General features: G+C 45.1%; 1 protein-coding gene across 1 annotated transcript in view; it reads right to left on the reverse strand.

The window, feature by feature from the left end:
- The window catches only part of FAM83B (family with sequence similarity 83 member B), a 72987-nt gene that overhangs the window by 3320 nt on the left and 52901 nt on the right, over nt 1–16766 (reverse strand). Inside the window, exon 4 of the mRNA XM_050950702.1 lies at nt 3797–3921. Within this exon, the coding sequence (XP_050806659.1) occupies nt 3797–3921 (125 nt within the window). The remainder of the gene's footprint in view (nt 1–3796; nt 3922–16766) is intronic.

Genomic DNA, 16766 nt, shown 5'->3' on the forward strand with positions numbered 1-16766 from the left:
AACTAATTGTGTGTTGACAAGCACTAAAAAAATCCTCAAAAATATGTGCACTGGAATTGTTAAATAAATTTAGACCCCGAGAATTGGGTAGTGAAATCTCTTCATAACATACATACATAATATTCTGATAATGGAAATCTAACTCTCTTGTAGTGTGTTCAGAATGTTTGAAGGATGTGCCAATCACAGCATTAATGGAGAACGTAACTTTACATCAGCAAAAAATGCAAAAAAACCCTACTATAAATGTTGTGTCACATGGATGCATTAATGCCATTGTGATAAACAAGTGTTACTCCTGGGGGAATTCTACATCACTGTGTTTGCACAGAATTCATGTTCCCAACAGATTTCTTTGCTTCCCTGCAGAAAAAATGAGTTCTGATAGGGGAGCAAAGGGAAGCCCAAAGAGTGGTCACACACCCTTCCCCGGCATCGCAGGCAGGTTGGTTCAGGCACACGGAGCTGCTAGTTGAGATGTAAATCACTGCTGGGGGGAGGGTCTAGGCAGTTGTGCATGTGTGAGAGGGAGACACTCTGTCCCGCTCGCTATTGCAGCACGCTCATGTCATAAACAGATAGTTAAGGGTTAATGTCTCTTTTACCTGTAAAGGGTTAACAAACAGGGAACCAAACACCTGACCAGGGGACCAATCAGGAGACAAGATACTTTCAAATCTCGGTGGAGGGAAGCCTTTGTTTGTGTTTTTTGGATTTGGTTTTGTTCTCTCTGGGTCCTGGAAGGGACTAGATGTGCAACCAGGTTTCTTGCCAATCTCCCTGCTACAGTCTCTTATACATTCAGAATAGTGAGTATTTAGTAAGAAAGGCGGTTATAGTCTTTTTGATTGTTTTCTGTATTTGCAAATGTGTATTTGCTGGAAGTATTTTGAATTGTATTTTTGCTGGGGGAGGCTTCTTTCTAGTGTCTATAAGCTAACAGACCCTGTAACTTTTACCATCTAAATTGCAGAGATAATTTTTACTTTTTTTCTTTCTTTTTATTAAAAGTTTTGCTTTTAAGACCTGTCTGATTTTTCCCCTTGTTGAGGCTCCAGGGAATTGAGTCTGTACTTAACAGGGAAGGGAAAGGGAGGGGAGAAGAGTGGAATCCCTTTGTTTTAGATTCACGGAGCGTGAATCTGTCTATCTCTCCAGGAGCCCAGGGAGGGAATACCTGGAGGGGAAGATAAGAGAGGGAAAGTCTGGGAGAGGCAACAGTGAGGAAAGGGGTTTACTTTCCTTGTGTTAAGATCCAGGGGGTCTGGGTCTTGGGGGTCCCCAGGGAAGGTTTTGGGGGGACCAGAGTGTATCAGGCACTGGAATTCCTGATTGGTGGCAGCTTATTAGATCTAAGCAGGTAATAAAGCTTAGAGGAATTCATGCTGGTACCCCAACTTTTGGACTCTAAGGTTCAGATTGGGGAAAAATACTATAACAGCTTGGCATGGAGGGGCAGGGCTTCGGGGTGTTTCTGAGGAAGTAGGCATGGGGCAGGCTCTGTCCCCTCAGGCAGAGCACAATGTAGCAGCCTGCCTGTTTAGTGAATTCCCCCAGGAGTATAAAACAGGTGGAAAAGGTTTAAGGCTCCTTTACATTGCCAGAGTGGTGTAAAGGACATTATGGCCTTATAAATGCTTATGGTGCTTTAGTGATTAGAACTGGCCTAAATTTTTGGACTGAAAAATTTTTCTATCAAAATGTGCTCCATGAACTGTTTGCTACCGATCTTTCTGGAGATGGTCAGTAGCCAATATAAATTGTGAGTTAATTTCCCAGTCCTCACTTACTGTTCAGTTGCCTGTGATGTAACACTGAGCATATGGCTGCATTTATTTGTTGACTAATAACTAGAAATATAGAATCAAACCTAGCTACATTACTAGTAGGAAAGGAAGTTGGGGGATTTCCTCCAATGCTCCCCACTCCCATTCTCCATCCATTGTATTGTAGTTTAAATAAATTACTGAAATAATTGAAACCAGAGTGATTATATTGCATTATTTTGACAAATAAAATATGTAGAGTTTTAAAATATTGTGTGCAGAATTTTTATATTTTTGACATCGAATTCTCTCAGGAGTAAAGTGCCACACCGTGATGCTATATTTTGTATATTACATGTAACAGATATACATTTATGTTATGTTGCCATTCTTCCTTGTTGTCAAAATAATGAAAGACAACGGAAAGTGAAGGTATTAAGCAATATGTTACAATTTGTTGGTCCTGATGATAGTAATAAGGATTGTTGAGTTAATTTGAATGTCTTGCTTCTTTTATTTTATTTGTTCAGTTAGTTTTGTATTTTTTAAGAAAGAAATATGAAAATATAATGAAATTACATCAAAAATTAACTTAATGACTCCTGTAAAACAGTTCTATTTCTCAATTCATTGTAATCAAGTTATTAAATGAGCATACTGTACTATTGCACATTAAAAATGCTTGAAACTTTTTTTTTAATGGAAGCTTAATTTCAGCAGAAATGGATGATTTAGGCCCCAAAGTGCCTGGTCATGGAAACTGTAATTTTCTAAAATGCTTTTCTTTAAGACACAGTAATTTTCAAAGTCACATTCTCACAGACACTAACATTTCAAAGGCATTATCGGTGAAAGATGTCAAACCAGTCAGATTCCCTCTGTGTCCTTATACTTACTCACTTTTGAACCTGTCACTTCCCTCATCACCTTGCACACCTCACATCTGAATTTAGTTAGCTGATTCTCACTAAGCATAGAGGGACAGATTGTCAGCTGGTGTACACTGGCAGAATTCTATCAGATACCAGCTGAGGATCTAGCCCATAATCTCTATGTTGCTGCAAATAAATTTGAGAGCCCAAAAGAGAGAAGTGTTGCAAGAAAAGCAAATAAAAATGTCTAATAATGTGAAAGGCGAAGTTGGCCATCCTCCTTTTAGCTTACCACATTTTTATAGTCTCTTCCAGCTCCTGAGTATGTAAGTTATGCCAATTTTTACTCCCTTGCACACATTTGTATATTGTTAAGTAGGTATAAGTTGGTCCAAGGAAATCTAACCAAGTGTAAGAGAGTCTAACTTATCTTACCTTATACATTATCACCTCTGAATTTGGATCACAGTGTAGAATACAAAACAGGAAAGAACAAATTAATGATGTAAGTATCTGGAGGACTATTACAAATAGAAGTTTAATGGGAGAGTTTATGAAATATACCTTGGTAATATTTTCTAAGGTGAATATTAAATAAGAATAATTAAATGGTATGGGACAAATACTGGGGTCCTCACTCTGGTCTTGTCTACACTACCAGGGTAAGTCGACCTAAGTTATGTTACTCCAGCTGTGTGAATAACGTAGCTTAGGTCGACTTACTGCGGTGTCTACACTGCACTGCGTCAATGGGAGATGCCCTCCCATCAACTTACCTCTTTTCATTCCAGTGGAGTACCAGAGTTGACGGGAGAGCAATCTGCAGTCATCACTAGTCCCACCAAATAGACCCCCACTGCATCGATCGCAGCAGCGTTGTAGACATGGTCTCTGTTTTAACTGACTTCTTTGAAATGAAGCCAAATTGAGTCTGTTTGGATCGTTATTCACTAAATACTGAATGAGGAGATCAAAATTTGGCTAACAAAACTTCTATGTCAGAGTTATTAAATAATATACAATATATGTTATATCAAAGTTAACATAGTGTATACTGACCATTTTCAGAAATAGCAAAATGAGTTATCATGAAAGAGTCATATTCTGATTACCTTTAAGGAAACATATTCTATTCACAGCTTTGTGTATTGAACTTACCTGTAAGTACCATACATGACTTTCTTACAGTCAACCAGAAGAAATTTCTGTTCCATTTTTCCATGGAATTTTGCCCCTGATTTGGAATAATAATCTTGTCCTTTTACTGTCCGCACCCTCATGTTCTGAAAAGGATTATAGAAGATATTTAAATGAACAAAATGAATGTTGCCATTTATATTTAAGATCTCGGGGCCTGATACTGAACTTTTAAGTATCGGGGGAAGTAGGGGGTTGGAGGCTGAGAGAGAGAGAGGGAGAGAGAGAGAAACTGTTACCTACCTTTCATAATTGTTATTCTTCGAGATTTGTTGCTCATGTCCATTCCATTCTAGGTGTGTGTGCGCCCACGTGCACAGTCAGAGACTTTTGCCTTAGTGGTATCTGTAGGGTCAGCTGTGGTGTCCCCTTGAGTGCTGCGCTCATGCATCAGTATGCCACCGAACATGCACCCCCTTAGTTTCTTCTTGCTGGCAACTCCGACAAAGGGGCAGGAGGGTGGGTAATGGAATGGACATGAGCAACACATCTCGAAGAACAAGATGTTACAGAAAGGTGGGTAACCATTTTTATTTCTTTGAGTGCTTGCTTTTATCGATTCCATTCTAGGTGACTCACAAGCAATATCCTCAGAGGTGGGCTCAGAGTTCATGGTCCTGCGGCTTGCCACACTGCTCTACCAAAACTAGCATCATCCTGAGCCTGCTGGATAAGCGCATAATGGGACGTGAACGTGTGGATAGATGACCTGGTGGCTACCTTACAGATGTCCTGGATAGGCACCTGGGCTAGGAAAGCTGATGAAGAGGCTTGCGCTCTGGTTTAGTGGGTGTTCACAATCACCGGAGGTGGCACCCTTGCCTAATCATATCAGCAGTGAATGCAGGCAGTGATACAAGAAGAAATTTTTTGAGCAGACACTGGATGACCTTTCATCCTGTTGGCCACCACGTTGAACAATTGCGTCAACTCATGGAATGGCATGGTCCTTTCAATGTAGAAGGCTAGCACCCTCCTGATGTCTAGGGAATGCAACCTATGCTCCTCTTCCTCCTTGTTATGTGGCTTTGGGGAAAAAACAGGTAAGTAAATGTCCTGGCCCGTATGAAACTGTGAGATCACCTTGGGCAGGAAGCCAGGTTCAACCGCAACTAGACCTTGTCTTTGTAAAAGACTGCATAGGGCGGCTCTGAGGTAAGCGTTCTAATCTCAGAGACCCAGCGGGCAGATATCATTGCAACTAAGAATGCGACCTTCCAGGAAAGGAGAAGGTGAGAGAAGGAAGCCAGAGGCTTGAAGGGGAGGGGGCTCTTGTGAGCCGTGACAGCACAAGTTTCAGGTCCCACGGAGGGATGGGGTCCCTGATGTGCGGGTAGAGATGCTCGAGGCCCTTGAGGAACCTGGCAGTCATGTCCTGGGCAAAAACCAACTTACCTTCAAGTGGTGGATGGAAGGCTAATATAGCAGTCAAGTGGACCTTGATAGTTGAAAGGGACAGCCTTGGAGCTTGAGATGCAAAAGGTAGTCCAGGATTAACTGCAGCGAGGCCCGCTTGGGCCGAATGCATTTATTTGAGATCCAACAAGCGAACCGCTTCCATTTAGCCCGATAGGCTGCCCTGGTGGAGGGCTCTCTGCTGCCCAACAGGACCTGTTGGACACCCGCTGAGCACTCCTGTTCCTCTGCATTTAACCATGCAGCAGCCAAACCATCAGGTCTGGATACAGAAAACTGCCGTGGTTTTGTGACAGCAGATCCAACCAGAGCAGTAGCCATAATGGAGCAGCCACCGAAAAGTCCAGCAGCATGCTGAACCAGCGTTAGTGCAGACATGCCAGCGCTATGAGGATCACTTTTGCCCTGTCCTGCTTGAACTTCACAGGACTCTGTGGATGTGGAACTGGGAGGAAGGTGTACATTAGAACTCCTGACCACGGAAGCAGGAAAGTGCCTGACAGGGAACCTCTGTCGAACCCCTGAAAGGAGCAGAAAATGTGGCATTTCCTGTTCTGCCTGGACGTGAACAGGTCCACCTGTGGAGTAGCCCACCTATGGATGGAGAGACCACTCATGGTGAAACGAGAAGGTCCTGCTAAGGTGATCTGCCAAGGCATTCCTGGCCCGGGGAGGTGTGCGGCTACAAGATGGATGTTGTGTTGTACACAGAAGTCCCATAGCCTGAGGGCTTTCCGGAAAAGGGCAGGCAACCTAGTTCCGCCTTGCTTGTTGATATAGAACATAGCCGCTGTATTGTCTGTCAGGACCTGGACCACCCTGCTATTTAGGTGAGGTATGAAGGTGTGGCAGGCCAAGAGGACCACTCTGAGCTCTCTGACATTGATGTGTAGGGAATGATTTAGATAGAACCAACGACCTTGCATGCTGAGATTGCCAAGGTGGACTCCCCATCCCAGGTCCGAAGCATTGGAGACAAGGGTAACCGATGGCAGGGGGGGCCCTGTGAATGGAACTTCCTCCAACACCAATGCAGGATTTTGCCACTGTGTGAGTGATGACAGGATGTGGTCCAGGACCTTGACCACATGGCCTATGTTGTGTCTGTTGGGGATGTAGATCAATGCCAGCCATGCCTGTAGTGGCCTGAGGTGGAGCCATGCATGCCGGACCACATAAGTACAGGCTGTCATATGGCCAAACAGCCTCAGGCACAAATGAGCAGTGGTAAGAGGGTGGGTTGCATGAACAAGATCAAGTCTGCCATGGCCTGGAACTGGGTCTCAGGAAGCTAGGCCCTGACCCGAATAGAGTCCAAGACTGCTCCGATGAACTCTATGTGCTGGGCTGGAACTAAAGTTTACTTTTTCTCATTTATTAACAGCCCCAGGTCACGACAGGTGGAGCAAAGCAGGTTGAAATGACACTGAACCTGATTCTGGTATCGCCCCTTTATTAAGCAGTCATCAAGGTATGGATAAATTTGCACAGCTCAGCACCTCAGGTAAGCAGCCACTGGCCACTTTGTGAATACTCTTGGGGCTGACGAGAGACTCAAAGGCAGAGCTGTGAATTGAAAATGGCAGTGGCCCAACACAAAACAGAGGCAATGCCTGTGCCCCAGGAAAATGCAAATATATGTTCTTTAAGTTGAGGGTGGCATATCAGTCTCCCAGATCCAGGGAGGGAATAATGGAGGCCAGAGAGACCATGTGAAACTTCAACTTCTTGAGAGACTTGGTCTGAGGTCCCCTTTTGCTTTGGGGATTAGGAAACAGTGGGAGTAGAACCCTTTCCCTTTCATGTCTGGGGGGACCTCCTCCAGACCCTCCAGGCACAGGAGGTTCTCAACCTCGTGAACATGAGAAGCGTCCCTGAAGGAGGATGGGAAAAGGGGGTGAGAAGGAGGGTTGGCCATGAACTGCCAGTTGTAGCTTGAAGATATTATGTTGAGCACCCAACGCTCCAAGGTCAGCTGCAACCAGGCCAACCGGAAGAGGGATGGATCCTGGGAAGTGACTGGGGTGCTGTCTTCAGGCGCATCCTCAAAATACCTGCTTCTGGCTTCCTTGGCCTCTGGAAGAACCAGGCTGGGCAGAGGAATGGGAAGACAAAGGGTGCTGCCACTTAAACCCTTTGACTCTTCCTTCATCTTCCTTCTGGAGCTGAACCAGGGGACACCCCAGGAGGTCAACGGAGGTGAGGGATGGAACAGATTTCTAGCCTGCAGAGGGATGTATAGGCCCAAGGAATGGAGGTTGGCACAGGAGTCTTTAAAGCCATAGAGTCATGCATCCATCATCCCTGCTGCCTCAAACACGAGGTCTTGAAGAGTAGTCTGAATCTCCTGAGATAGCCCGGAGGATTACAACCAGGAGCTGGGCGTCACGACCACTGCAGAGGTGATTACCTTGGCTGCCGAGTCCACAGAATTCCAGGCCGTCTGGAGGGTGGCTCTCACCACCACTTTGCCCTCATCCACCAAGGTGGCAAACTTCTGGGCTCGGTCCTGTGGAAGGCCCTCCTTGAACTTGCTGATGGAGTCCTACAGGTTGAAGTTGTACCTGCCAGCAGGGCCTGATGGTTAGACATATGAAATTGCAGGCTGGCTGTTGAATAAATTTTCCACCAAACAAGTCCAGCCTCTTGGTGTCTTCATTTTTCAGTGTGCCACTTGCCAGGCCCTGCCTATCCCTCTCATTGACAGCAGACATGGCCAAGGACCCCGCTGGAGGGTGGGTATACAGATATTCAAATCCCTTTGCCAGGACATAGTACTTCTTTTCCGCCTTCTTGGAGGTAGGTGGAAAGGAAGAGGGGGGTCTGCCACAAAGATTTAACAAAGATTTAGGACACTGGGTGGATGGGCAATGTGACCCGGGCCAGGGTGAAGGAGCGTATGACTTTAAAGAGGTCGTTCAACTCCTCTGCTAGCTTCTCAACCTCCATGTTCAGATTGGCAGCCACCCTTTTGAGCAGGGCCTGGTGCTCCTTGAAGTCATCAACGGGGACTGCTCATTTGTTCTTGGTTAATTCATCCAAAGATGATTAAGAGGACTGCGCTGCAGGAAGAGGGATGGCTTCCTCTTGGTTGTCTCGGGACAGCTCCTTGGGCATCAGGGCCCACTATGTCACCCCCACGTTGGATTCAGCACCATGCTCCAACTCAGGTGTTGACTGTGCCATAGGAAGTTTGTCTGATGTGGCTTGGGAGGAACGGTGGGAGTATGGGACTGGCATAACATGAACACCTCATGGGTTCCAGTACTGCCATGGAGCATGCCACTGCCCCTGCCTCCGTGCTGCCACCACAGGAGGCACACCGGTCTTGTGGGCTGGTAGTAATTTGCTTTTTATTGGAGAGGGGCTGAACTCCCCTTCCATCTCAGACCATTGCCCTTGCAGTGACCAGGGTGGAGCTGTAGATGTCTGAATCTGCCAACTGACCCTTGTTGGCAACCGGTAAGGAGAGGGCGAGGACCAATGCCTGCCTGAAGAGCGATACTAGGGAGCCAGCGGCCGGTGCTGTGACCTGGAATGATCCCACACTGAGGGGAATCAAAGCCTGGGAGACCACCTAGGCGATTGTGATCTGTGCCATGGTGATCTCTGGTAGGAGGCCCAATGGTACCATGGATACAGGAATCAGCATAGTTACTCGGGTGTCCCATGCCTTGTAGGTGGAGATCTTCGCATCAGGGACCTGAGTCTTCTAACCAGGGACTGAGGCTGCAGTGCCGGAATCCTAGGCCACAGTGATGAGGATTGATGCCTGCAGTCTGGGGATGCTCTGCCTCTTTAGAGGATAGTCCCATAACTAGCTTGCCCTTAGATGCCAGGGCCTTAGCATGATCAGTTGCCTGGCTTGGCATCTGCAGTGCCATCCAGCCTACTTGCTCTTTGGCCACCAGGCCTGCTTCAGGCACAGATTGCCCTAAACCAATGCCAAAGTGCCAGGCATGGAGTCCGATCGAGAGGCCTCCAAGGTAGGACAAAGGGCAACCTCCATGAGGAGGGCCCTCAAGCAGATATCCTGCTCCTTTTGAGTTCAAGGGCAAAAGGTTTTGCAGATCGTGCACTTGTCCTTTCTGTGGGACTCCCCTAAACACTTCAAACAGCTCTCGTGGGGTCACTAATGGGCATTGGCCAGCTGCAGATGAGCATGGCTTAACGCCTAGGGAACGGGGTATGGCCCACTCCAAGGTGAAGTTCCAGCTGGGACTCTAACTTATAAACTACTATTCAAAAACTAAACTTAATGGTCTAACTAAGTACCTATCAACTAAATACAAAGGAGACAGAACAATGGACTGTAAGCACTCTAAGCAAGAGTCAGGGATGGTAAGGAACTGAGAGGGCATTGGGCCGGTGGTGCCTAATATACTGACGCGTGAGCACGGTATTCAAGAGAGCCCCGCAGCCAACCTTCTGAATACTGCTAAGGCAAAAGTCTCCAATGACTGTGCACGTGGGCGTGCATATACCTAGAATAGAATCGACATAAGCAAGCACTTGACGAAGAAAGATCATTACTGCACAGGGAAATCCTGTGAATGATAGATAGTAAATGCTGACCTAACTTCTCACCTGAGAGCCCCTTTTAGACTTAAAAGGCTCACTGTTACTTTGTATCTCTGACTGTGGCAAGGGACAATATAAACTCCCCTTTTGTAGCTGGCTTTTACACTGGAAGCTGCTTGTAAACAAGTTGTCTGCTGAGTATCTGTGTGATACAGGATGGTTCAGGTAGCCATGAAAAAATACCAAGAAAGGGAATGATCAGAGGGTTAAATATATATTCTTGTGCAGATCTTATTTCTTTCCTTACAGTTTGTGGTGTTATAAGCTATTTATTACTATTTAAAATAAATGAAACACTAACGTGGTAACTCGAAAGCACTAGAATAGAAATGAAACCAATGAGTTATTGTATATACATATCTACACAGAATTTGCACATTTACAGCACTATCTTCATTATTATTATATATGGTTAATATAACATTTTTGAATAAGGATCAATAGCTTGCCCAATTTAACTGTTCATAAATAAATAATAATGGGCTAAATTCTGCCCTGACTTATAACATATGACTAAATGCACAGGTTGGAAATCAGGGCAGAATTTAGCTCTGTAAAAATGTAATTTGAGGTAGGATGTAGAACCACTAGGTCAAAGCATTGTCTACATCAATGGTTCTCAAACTTTTGTACTGGTGACCCCTTTCACATAGCAAGTCTCTGAATGCACCCCCCCTTATAAATTAAAAACACTCCTAAATATATTTAACACGATTATAAATGCTGGAAGCAAAGAAGGGTTTGGGGTGGAGGCTGACAGCTCGCAACCTTCTGTGTAATAACCATGTGACCCCCTGAGGGGTCTCGACCCCCAGTTTGAGAACCCCTGGTCTACACTCTACAGAATGAGAGGAATCAAAATAAACATTTCACTTTAAAAACAAACCCTACAGCATTTGTTTCCCTAAGCTGCCACTAAATTGACAATATTCTAAGTCTTAAACTTGTCAAAATCTTTTATCCTGTGAAGTGCTCCCTTAGACAATATAATTAGCTATGCATACAAATTATAGTACATTATAACTATAGAAGGTGTAATGGCCTATTGTAATTCACTGAAGAACATTTCTAGGGAAACAGAAATTCAGTAAAAGTTTTAGAAAATCTCCTTAAAGTAAAGGATGAATAGCAAATAATGGGTGGTTTGAAGAGTCCTATACATTTTGCTCTTGGTTTTTTTTAAATCATCTCAAAAGATCTGACAGTTCAAAGAGCATAATGCCATCTGGAACCATAACCAGAGTCAACTGCTAATGGCCAGGGGTCTGCTAAATTGCCACCTGCTGCTGCTGGCAAGTTATACCATACCATGGCTCATTAACTTGTGTGATGTTGTATGATTAAAATATGACTATTTATATCATTGTTGCTACCACTGTTATAAAACTGCAACAAATCTTATGGAAAATATGTAATGTAATGTATCAAAAGTTACACTCTATCAAATGATTATCCTGTTTATATGCATGTTTCATTTTGTGTCTAAAATTAGGAATATTTACTGTATACTTGTATTTCAAATGTGTTTGCTGCTTGGGTAACACCCAGAGGTAGTTTGCATCCAGTCTTGTCAACATATTGTGAATGGACTATTCAAGTTGATGGCCAATTAAAAGTCACTTAGCTTGCACAATCGATGATGGAAGAAGCCTGTCCCTGCCCGAAGGGCCTGCCTGGAGATGTTTTAGCCAAAGTCTGGGTAGTGGCTGCTCCTATGAGTCATAAAATCTTGAATGGGCATGTGACTAGCTCACGTGACCCTAGACTCCATCATGTGCTGTAATTTTCCACAAACTAAGACTGAGAGTAGTCCCTCCACATGGGAGAAGGTTAAAAAAACCCTGAAAGCATCTCCATTTTGCCTCTTTCCTGCTCTGATTTCTGGACTATAGACTTACACTAACAGTAGCATTACAACCAATGGACTGAGGACCATCCAATCTTTTGGAAGTTACTAGAGACTTAAAAAGCCAGAAGTTTATTCCATCACTGCTAAAAATCTATACAAGGACCTTACAATGAGTGCATGTATTTGTTTTCCTTGACCATCATAACTCTCTCCTCTTTCTTCTCTCTTATAAATAACCTAACTACTAAAGGATTGGCAACAGCTTGATTATTGGATAAGATCTGAGTAATATATTGACCTGGCTGTGTGGCTGATCTCTTGGTATTAGAAGAACCCTTTGTTTGATTAAATTGATTTTAAATAACCACTCATCATTAACAGTGTTTGGGTGGTGAAACAAGGGCTGGGATACCTAAAGAGACTGCATTTCTGACTTCTTGTTAACCAGTGTGATGAGACAGAAATTTACTTTTATTACTGGCTTGGTATATCTTATGGAAGAATAACCAGCAGTTTGGGGTAGGGCTGCCCCATTTTTCAGCAGTTTGTCCTGAATCTGGTATTCTCAGCTGTGACCCACTGAGTTATGATGACAGCTTGCTATGTATGTTCATTTGTCTGCCCATAGACAGAAGGGCTGGAAATCCAGTAGGGTAAATGTCATTCCGTAATAAGCACTTGCATAACACTTTTCATCTCCGAACATCTTTATAAACATTAATTAATCCTCACAATCCCTCAGGTGTTTACAATATAACCTAGTTAATCTGCACTTTGATAAACTGGCAATTGTCATTGAAAGTTGCTGTCCAGTGAAGTAAACAAAAAGTGAAGTTCTGCTTTTGCTGTGATAGGACCAGTGCCAGTGACATCACACTTGCTGTGGAACAAGATTCCTATATTGTCACATAGCATTGGACCTGAAATTTTGAAGACTCTAAGAAAAAGGGCTACTATAATTACTGTTCTCCCAGCTGCTCATTGTGGTGCTGCTACTGTCCAGGGGGGTGGGGCCAAGTTCCTTGGAACTCTGATCAATGCTTTCTGCATCCAGAGTTCTAACTTTTCCACCAGAGAACCAGCTCGCTGCTTGTAAGGCATGGAGAGAAAGTGGTAGCAGCTTTGCACGGAGTGAGGAAGCCATTAGAAAGGTTTTCTCCAGTGCTTTTCTGTTACCCTCTTCAAAAGCAGCTCTGAGAACACCTCCTTCCATCTACTCTGCACTCCCCATGGAACTGAGCCCAACAGCAAGGCTTTATTGTAAACTCATCTTTGATAGGTTTCAAGGTTCTTTTTGGCCAAACTTTCAAACCTGAGTACTTAGAATTAGACAAAGACGACTAACTCTTTCTATCTTGGTGACAGAAATCAAGAAGAGCTGTGGGGGCTCAGCACATATGAAAATCAGGCCACTACTGACATAGGCACCAAAGCATGGATTTAGTGCCTAACTATAGGTACAGAAGACTTTTTGTGAGTTATTTACATTTCGAGGGCTTGTCTTCTCTACCCCACTAAATCAGCGCTGTTGCCATCAATGCAGTTGCACCGATTTAGTGCGTCTGGTTAAGACACATGATGTCGATGGCAGAGCACTCTCCTGTCAACGTAATTGCTCCACCTCAATGGACATAGCACGGTGTAGACTTTAAGTTGATGCAACTTACGTCGCTTGGGGGAGGATATTTTTTTCCACACCCCTGAGTGACATAACTTATATTGACCTAAGTGGTAGCATAGACAAGGCCTGATAAATGTTTGTCTTCATTACAGTCGATATAGGTGAGCTTTCACTTCTCAAGGATAGTAAGGATTTTGAAGAGAAAAAAAACCCTAGCCACTCCAAGATCCGAACTTTGGACTAATATTTAGTCTGTTAACAGTTGGACCTTTTGCACACCACTGGAGCATTTGATGCCAGCTCTACAAACAAGTGGACTTTATTTTTTAAGCCAAACATTTTCTTCCATTTTAAACTATTTTCACAAACCTCTTCCAGGTGAAAAGTACTGCCAAATTCATACTTTTCTTTTCAGTACAGGAATTCTATGACTTTCTAGAAGTGGCATCAATTTCTCTGTTAAACAGACACTATCAAGTTCCGAACAAAATTTCACCATCCAACCTTAATGGATGTCAAATTATACCCTAGATCAGGGGTCAGCAACCTTTCAGAAGTGGTGTTCTGAGTCTTCATTTATTCACTTTAATTTAAGGTTTTGCATGCCAGTAATACGTTTTAACATTTTTTAGGTTTCTCTCTTTAAGTCTATACATAATATAACTAAATTACTGTTGTAGGTAAAGTAAACAAGGTTTTCAAAATGTTTAAGAAGCTACATTTAAAATTAAATTAAAATGCTGATCTTTAGCAGCTGGCCTGCTCAGCCCGCTCCTGTCCTGGGGTTCCATTCACCTAGGCCAGTAGCAGGCTGAGCGGGGCCTGTGGCCGGAACCCCAGGTTGGCAGTGGGCTGAGCAGGGCCAGCAGCCAGAATCCCAGACCGGCAGCGGGCTGAGCAGGGCTGGCACCCCAGACCAGCAGTGGGCCAAGCTGCTCATCCCGCTGCCGGTCTGGGGTTCCATCCACTGGCTCCTGCCAGCCAGGGTCCCGGCTGCCAGCCCCGCTCAGCCTGCTGCCAGTCTGGGGTTCTGGCTGCCAGCTCCTTGCCAGTTGGGGTCCCAGCCGCCGGCCCCACTCAGCCCGCTGACAGCCTCGGGTCCGGGCCCTGCCCACATAGAGTAGGTACCTACCTTCTCCCTGGTTCTGGCCCATTCTCTTCCTCTCTGTCTCTGCACTGAGCTGAGGGTGGGGGTGCACTGAGCACAAGGCTGGGGGTGAAGGAGAAGGTTGGAGTGCAGGGTCTGTCCAGGAGCTAGAATGAGGAAGGGGGCTCAGGGTTGGGGCAGGAGGTTTGGGTGTGGAGCACTTACCTGGGCAGCTCCCATTTGGTGCAAAGGGTGCAGGTCGGAATGTTGGGGGGGGAGCAGGAGCTCCTATTTGGTGCTCAGGGTGGGGATGTGGGGGTTGCAAGAGTCAGCATAGGGTGTGGGGGGGGGCTGGGTATGTGTGGGGAGTGCAGGAGTCAGGACAGGGGGTGTGGGGGGGCTAGGTATGTGTGGAGGGTGCAGAAGTCAGGGCAGAGGGCTGGGGGCATGTGAGGGGGTGCAGGAGTTAGGGCAGGGAGTGTTGGGGGGCTGGGTATGTGTGAAGGGTGCAGGAATCAGGGATGGGGTCATGAAGAGGATGCAGGGAGCTGGGGTGCAAACGGGGGTGCAGGGGTCAGGGCAGAGCATTGGGGGGGTGGGCTGGGACAGGAGGGTGCTCCCAGCTCCCTGCCCTGAGCAGCTCATGGCAGTGGGTTGGAGGGATATGCCCCGCTCCTACCTCCCTTCCCCAAGGCCCCACTCCTGCCTCCCTTCCCCGCTTCCTTACCAGTCTGAGCAGTGAGGGCGCTGGGGCTGCTCTTCTCTCCTCCCTTGCAAGGGCCATCGGCGGCAAGGAGGAAGAGGAGGCAGGGTTTGACAAAGCACGCTGGGGGAAAAGGTAGGGGAGGGAGAAGCTTGGCTGCCAGCGGAGCCTGCCGTACAGCAGCCCTCGGCAGAACCAAGCTTGCTTCTGCCCCCTGCCCCGCCAGAGAGAGCAGTAGGTGGGGGGCGGAGAAGAGCGGGCTGGGTCGGGCAGCATTTTTAATGGCATGCTGCTGCCTGCCAGAGTCTGACAGTGGGCTGAGTGGGAGCCCGGCAGGCAGCAGCATGCCATTAAAAATCGGCTTATGTACTGTCTTTGGCATGCGTGCCATAGGTTGCCGACCCCTGTCCTAGATTCATACTGTAAGATTAATCTCTTTTAGTTATTTTCTAATGGTCTAATCCTCTTATTTAGGGTAAAATTTTCTTTAAATAAAGCCACTACAAAAAATGTACATTGGTGTTTTTGGATAATCTTTTATTTAGTATTCACTGTTCACTGTGACCTAGAGCATAAATGTCCACTTTAGCCAGCAGATCACTAACTGGAACCCCTTTCCTGCCACTAGAGAAAATAGATGTAGTTAGGACATTCTTGCATCATTCATTTGCTAGTGAAATGTGGTGCAGTAGATGAAGTAGGAAGACATGAATACACTAACTCTTCCAATACAAGCAGCACTGAGCTAAAGTATGGTACATTGCCAGAGGTGCCTTTGCCATCTCAAGTGAGTTTTTTTCCTTCTGTTTTAATTTTTTATTGTCTGCAGTGTTGTTGTAGCCATGTTGGTCTGAGGACATTAGACAGACAAGGTGGGTGAGGTAATATCTTTTATTGGTGAAAGAGACAAGCTTTCAAGCTACAAAGAGCTTGAAATAATAAATAATATTATTGTCAGACTCAAGTATCAGAGGGGTAGCCGTGTTAGTCTGGATCTGTAAAAAGCAACGAAGAGTCTTGTGGCATCTTATAGACTAACAGATGTATTGGAGCATAAGCTTTCATGGGTGAATACCTACTTCGTCAGACACATGTAATGGAAATTTACTGTATAAATATACAGGCCAGAATCAGTCTGGAGATAACGAGGTTAGTTCAATCAGGGAGGATGGGGCCCTCTTCTAGCAGTTGAAGTGTGAACACCAAGAGAGGAGAAACTGCTTTTGTAGTTGTCTAGCTATTCACAGTCTTTGTTTATCCTGATTTTATCCCCGGTGAAGTTAATGAGAGCTGTGCATGCCTATCTGATGGCAACGGTAGTCCTATATTATGGAAGCACAGGAAAGCTTCTGCTGAAACACAGTATTAACAAGATGTAATGGATCTGATTCAGCTCTCAAGTTCACATATGCAACTCTCACTGTGAGCCTAGGTGTATGCATCTTAGGGCAGAATTTGCCCAAAGGAAATAAAGATAATTCTTTATCGTACTGTAATATAGAAATGCCATTATTTCCTCATCCTTCCATTTCAGTGAATATGTAAAGGGTGTAAATGCTTCCTGCCAAATTTGTTTTCTCATCATGCAGCAGCAAGTCTGTTTCTTGTTTCTCACATGAGAAGTAGATACAAGTGTTTGCAAACTATAAAGTCTGTCACATACCCCACCTATTA

This window comes from Gopherus flavomarginatus, chromosome 4 (genome assembly GCF_025201925.1).
Source record: "Gopherus flavomarginatus isolate rGopFla2 chromosome 4, rGopFla2.mat.asm, whole genome shotgun sequence".
Taxonomy (NCBI): Eukaryota; Metazoa; Chordata; order Testudines; family Testudinidae; genus Gopherus; species Gopherus flavomarginatus.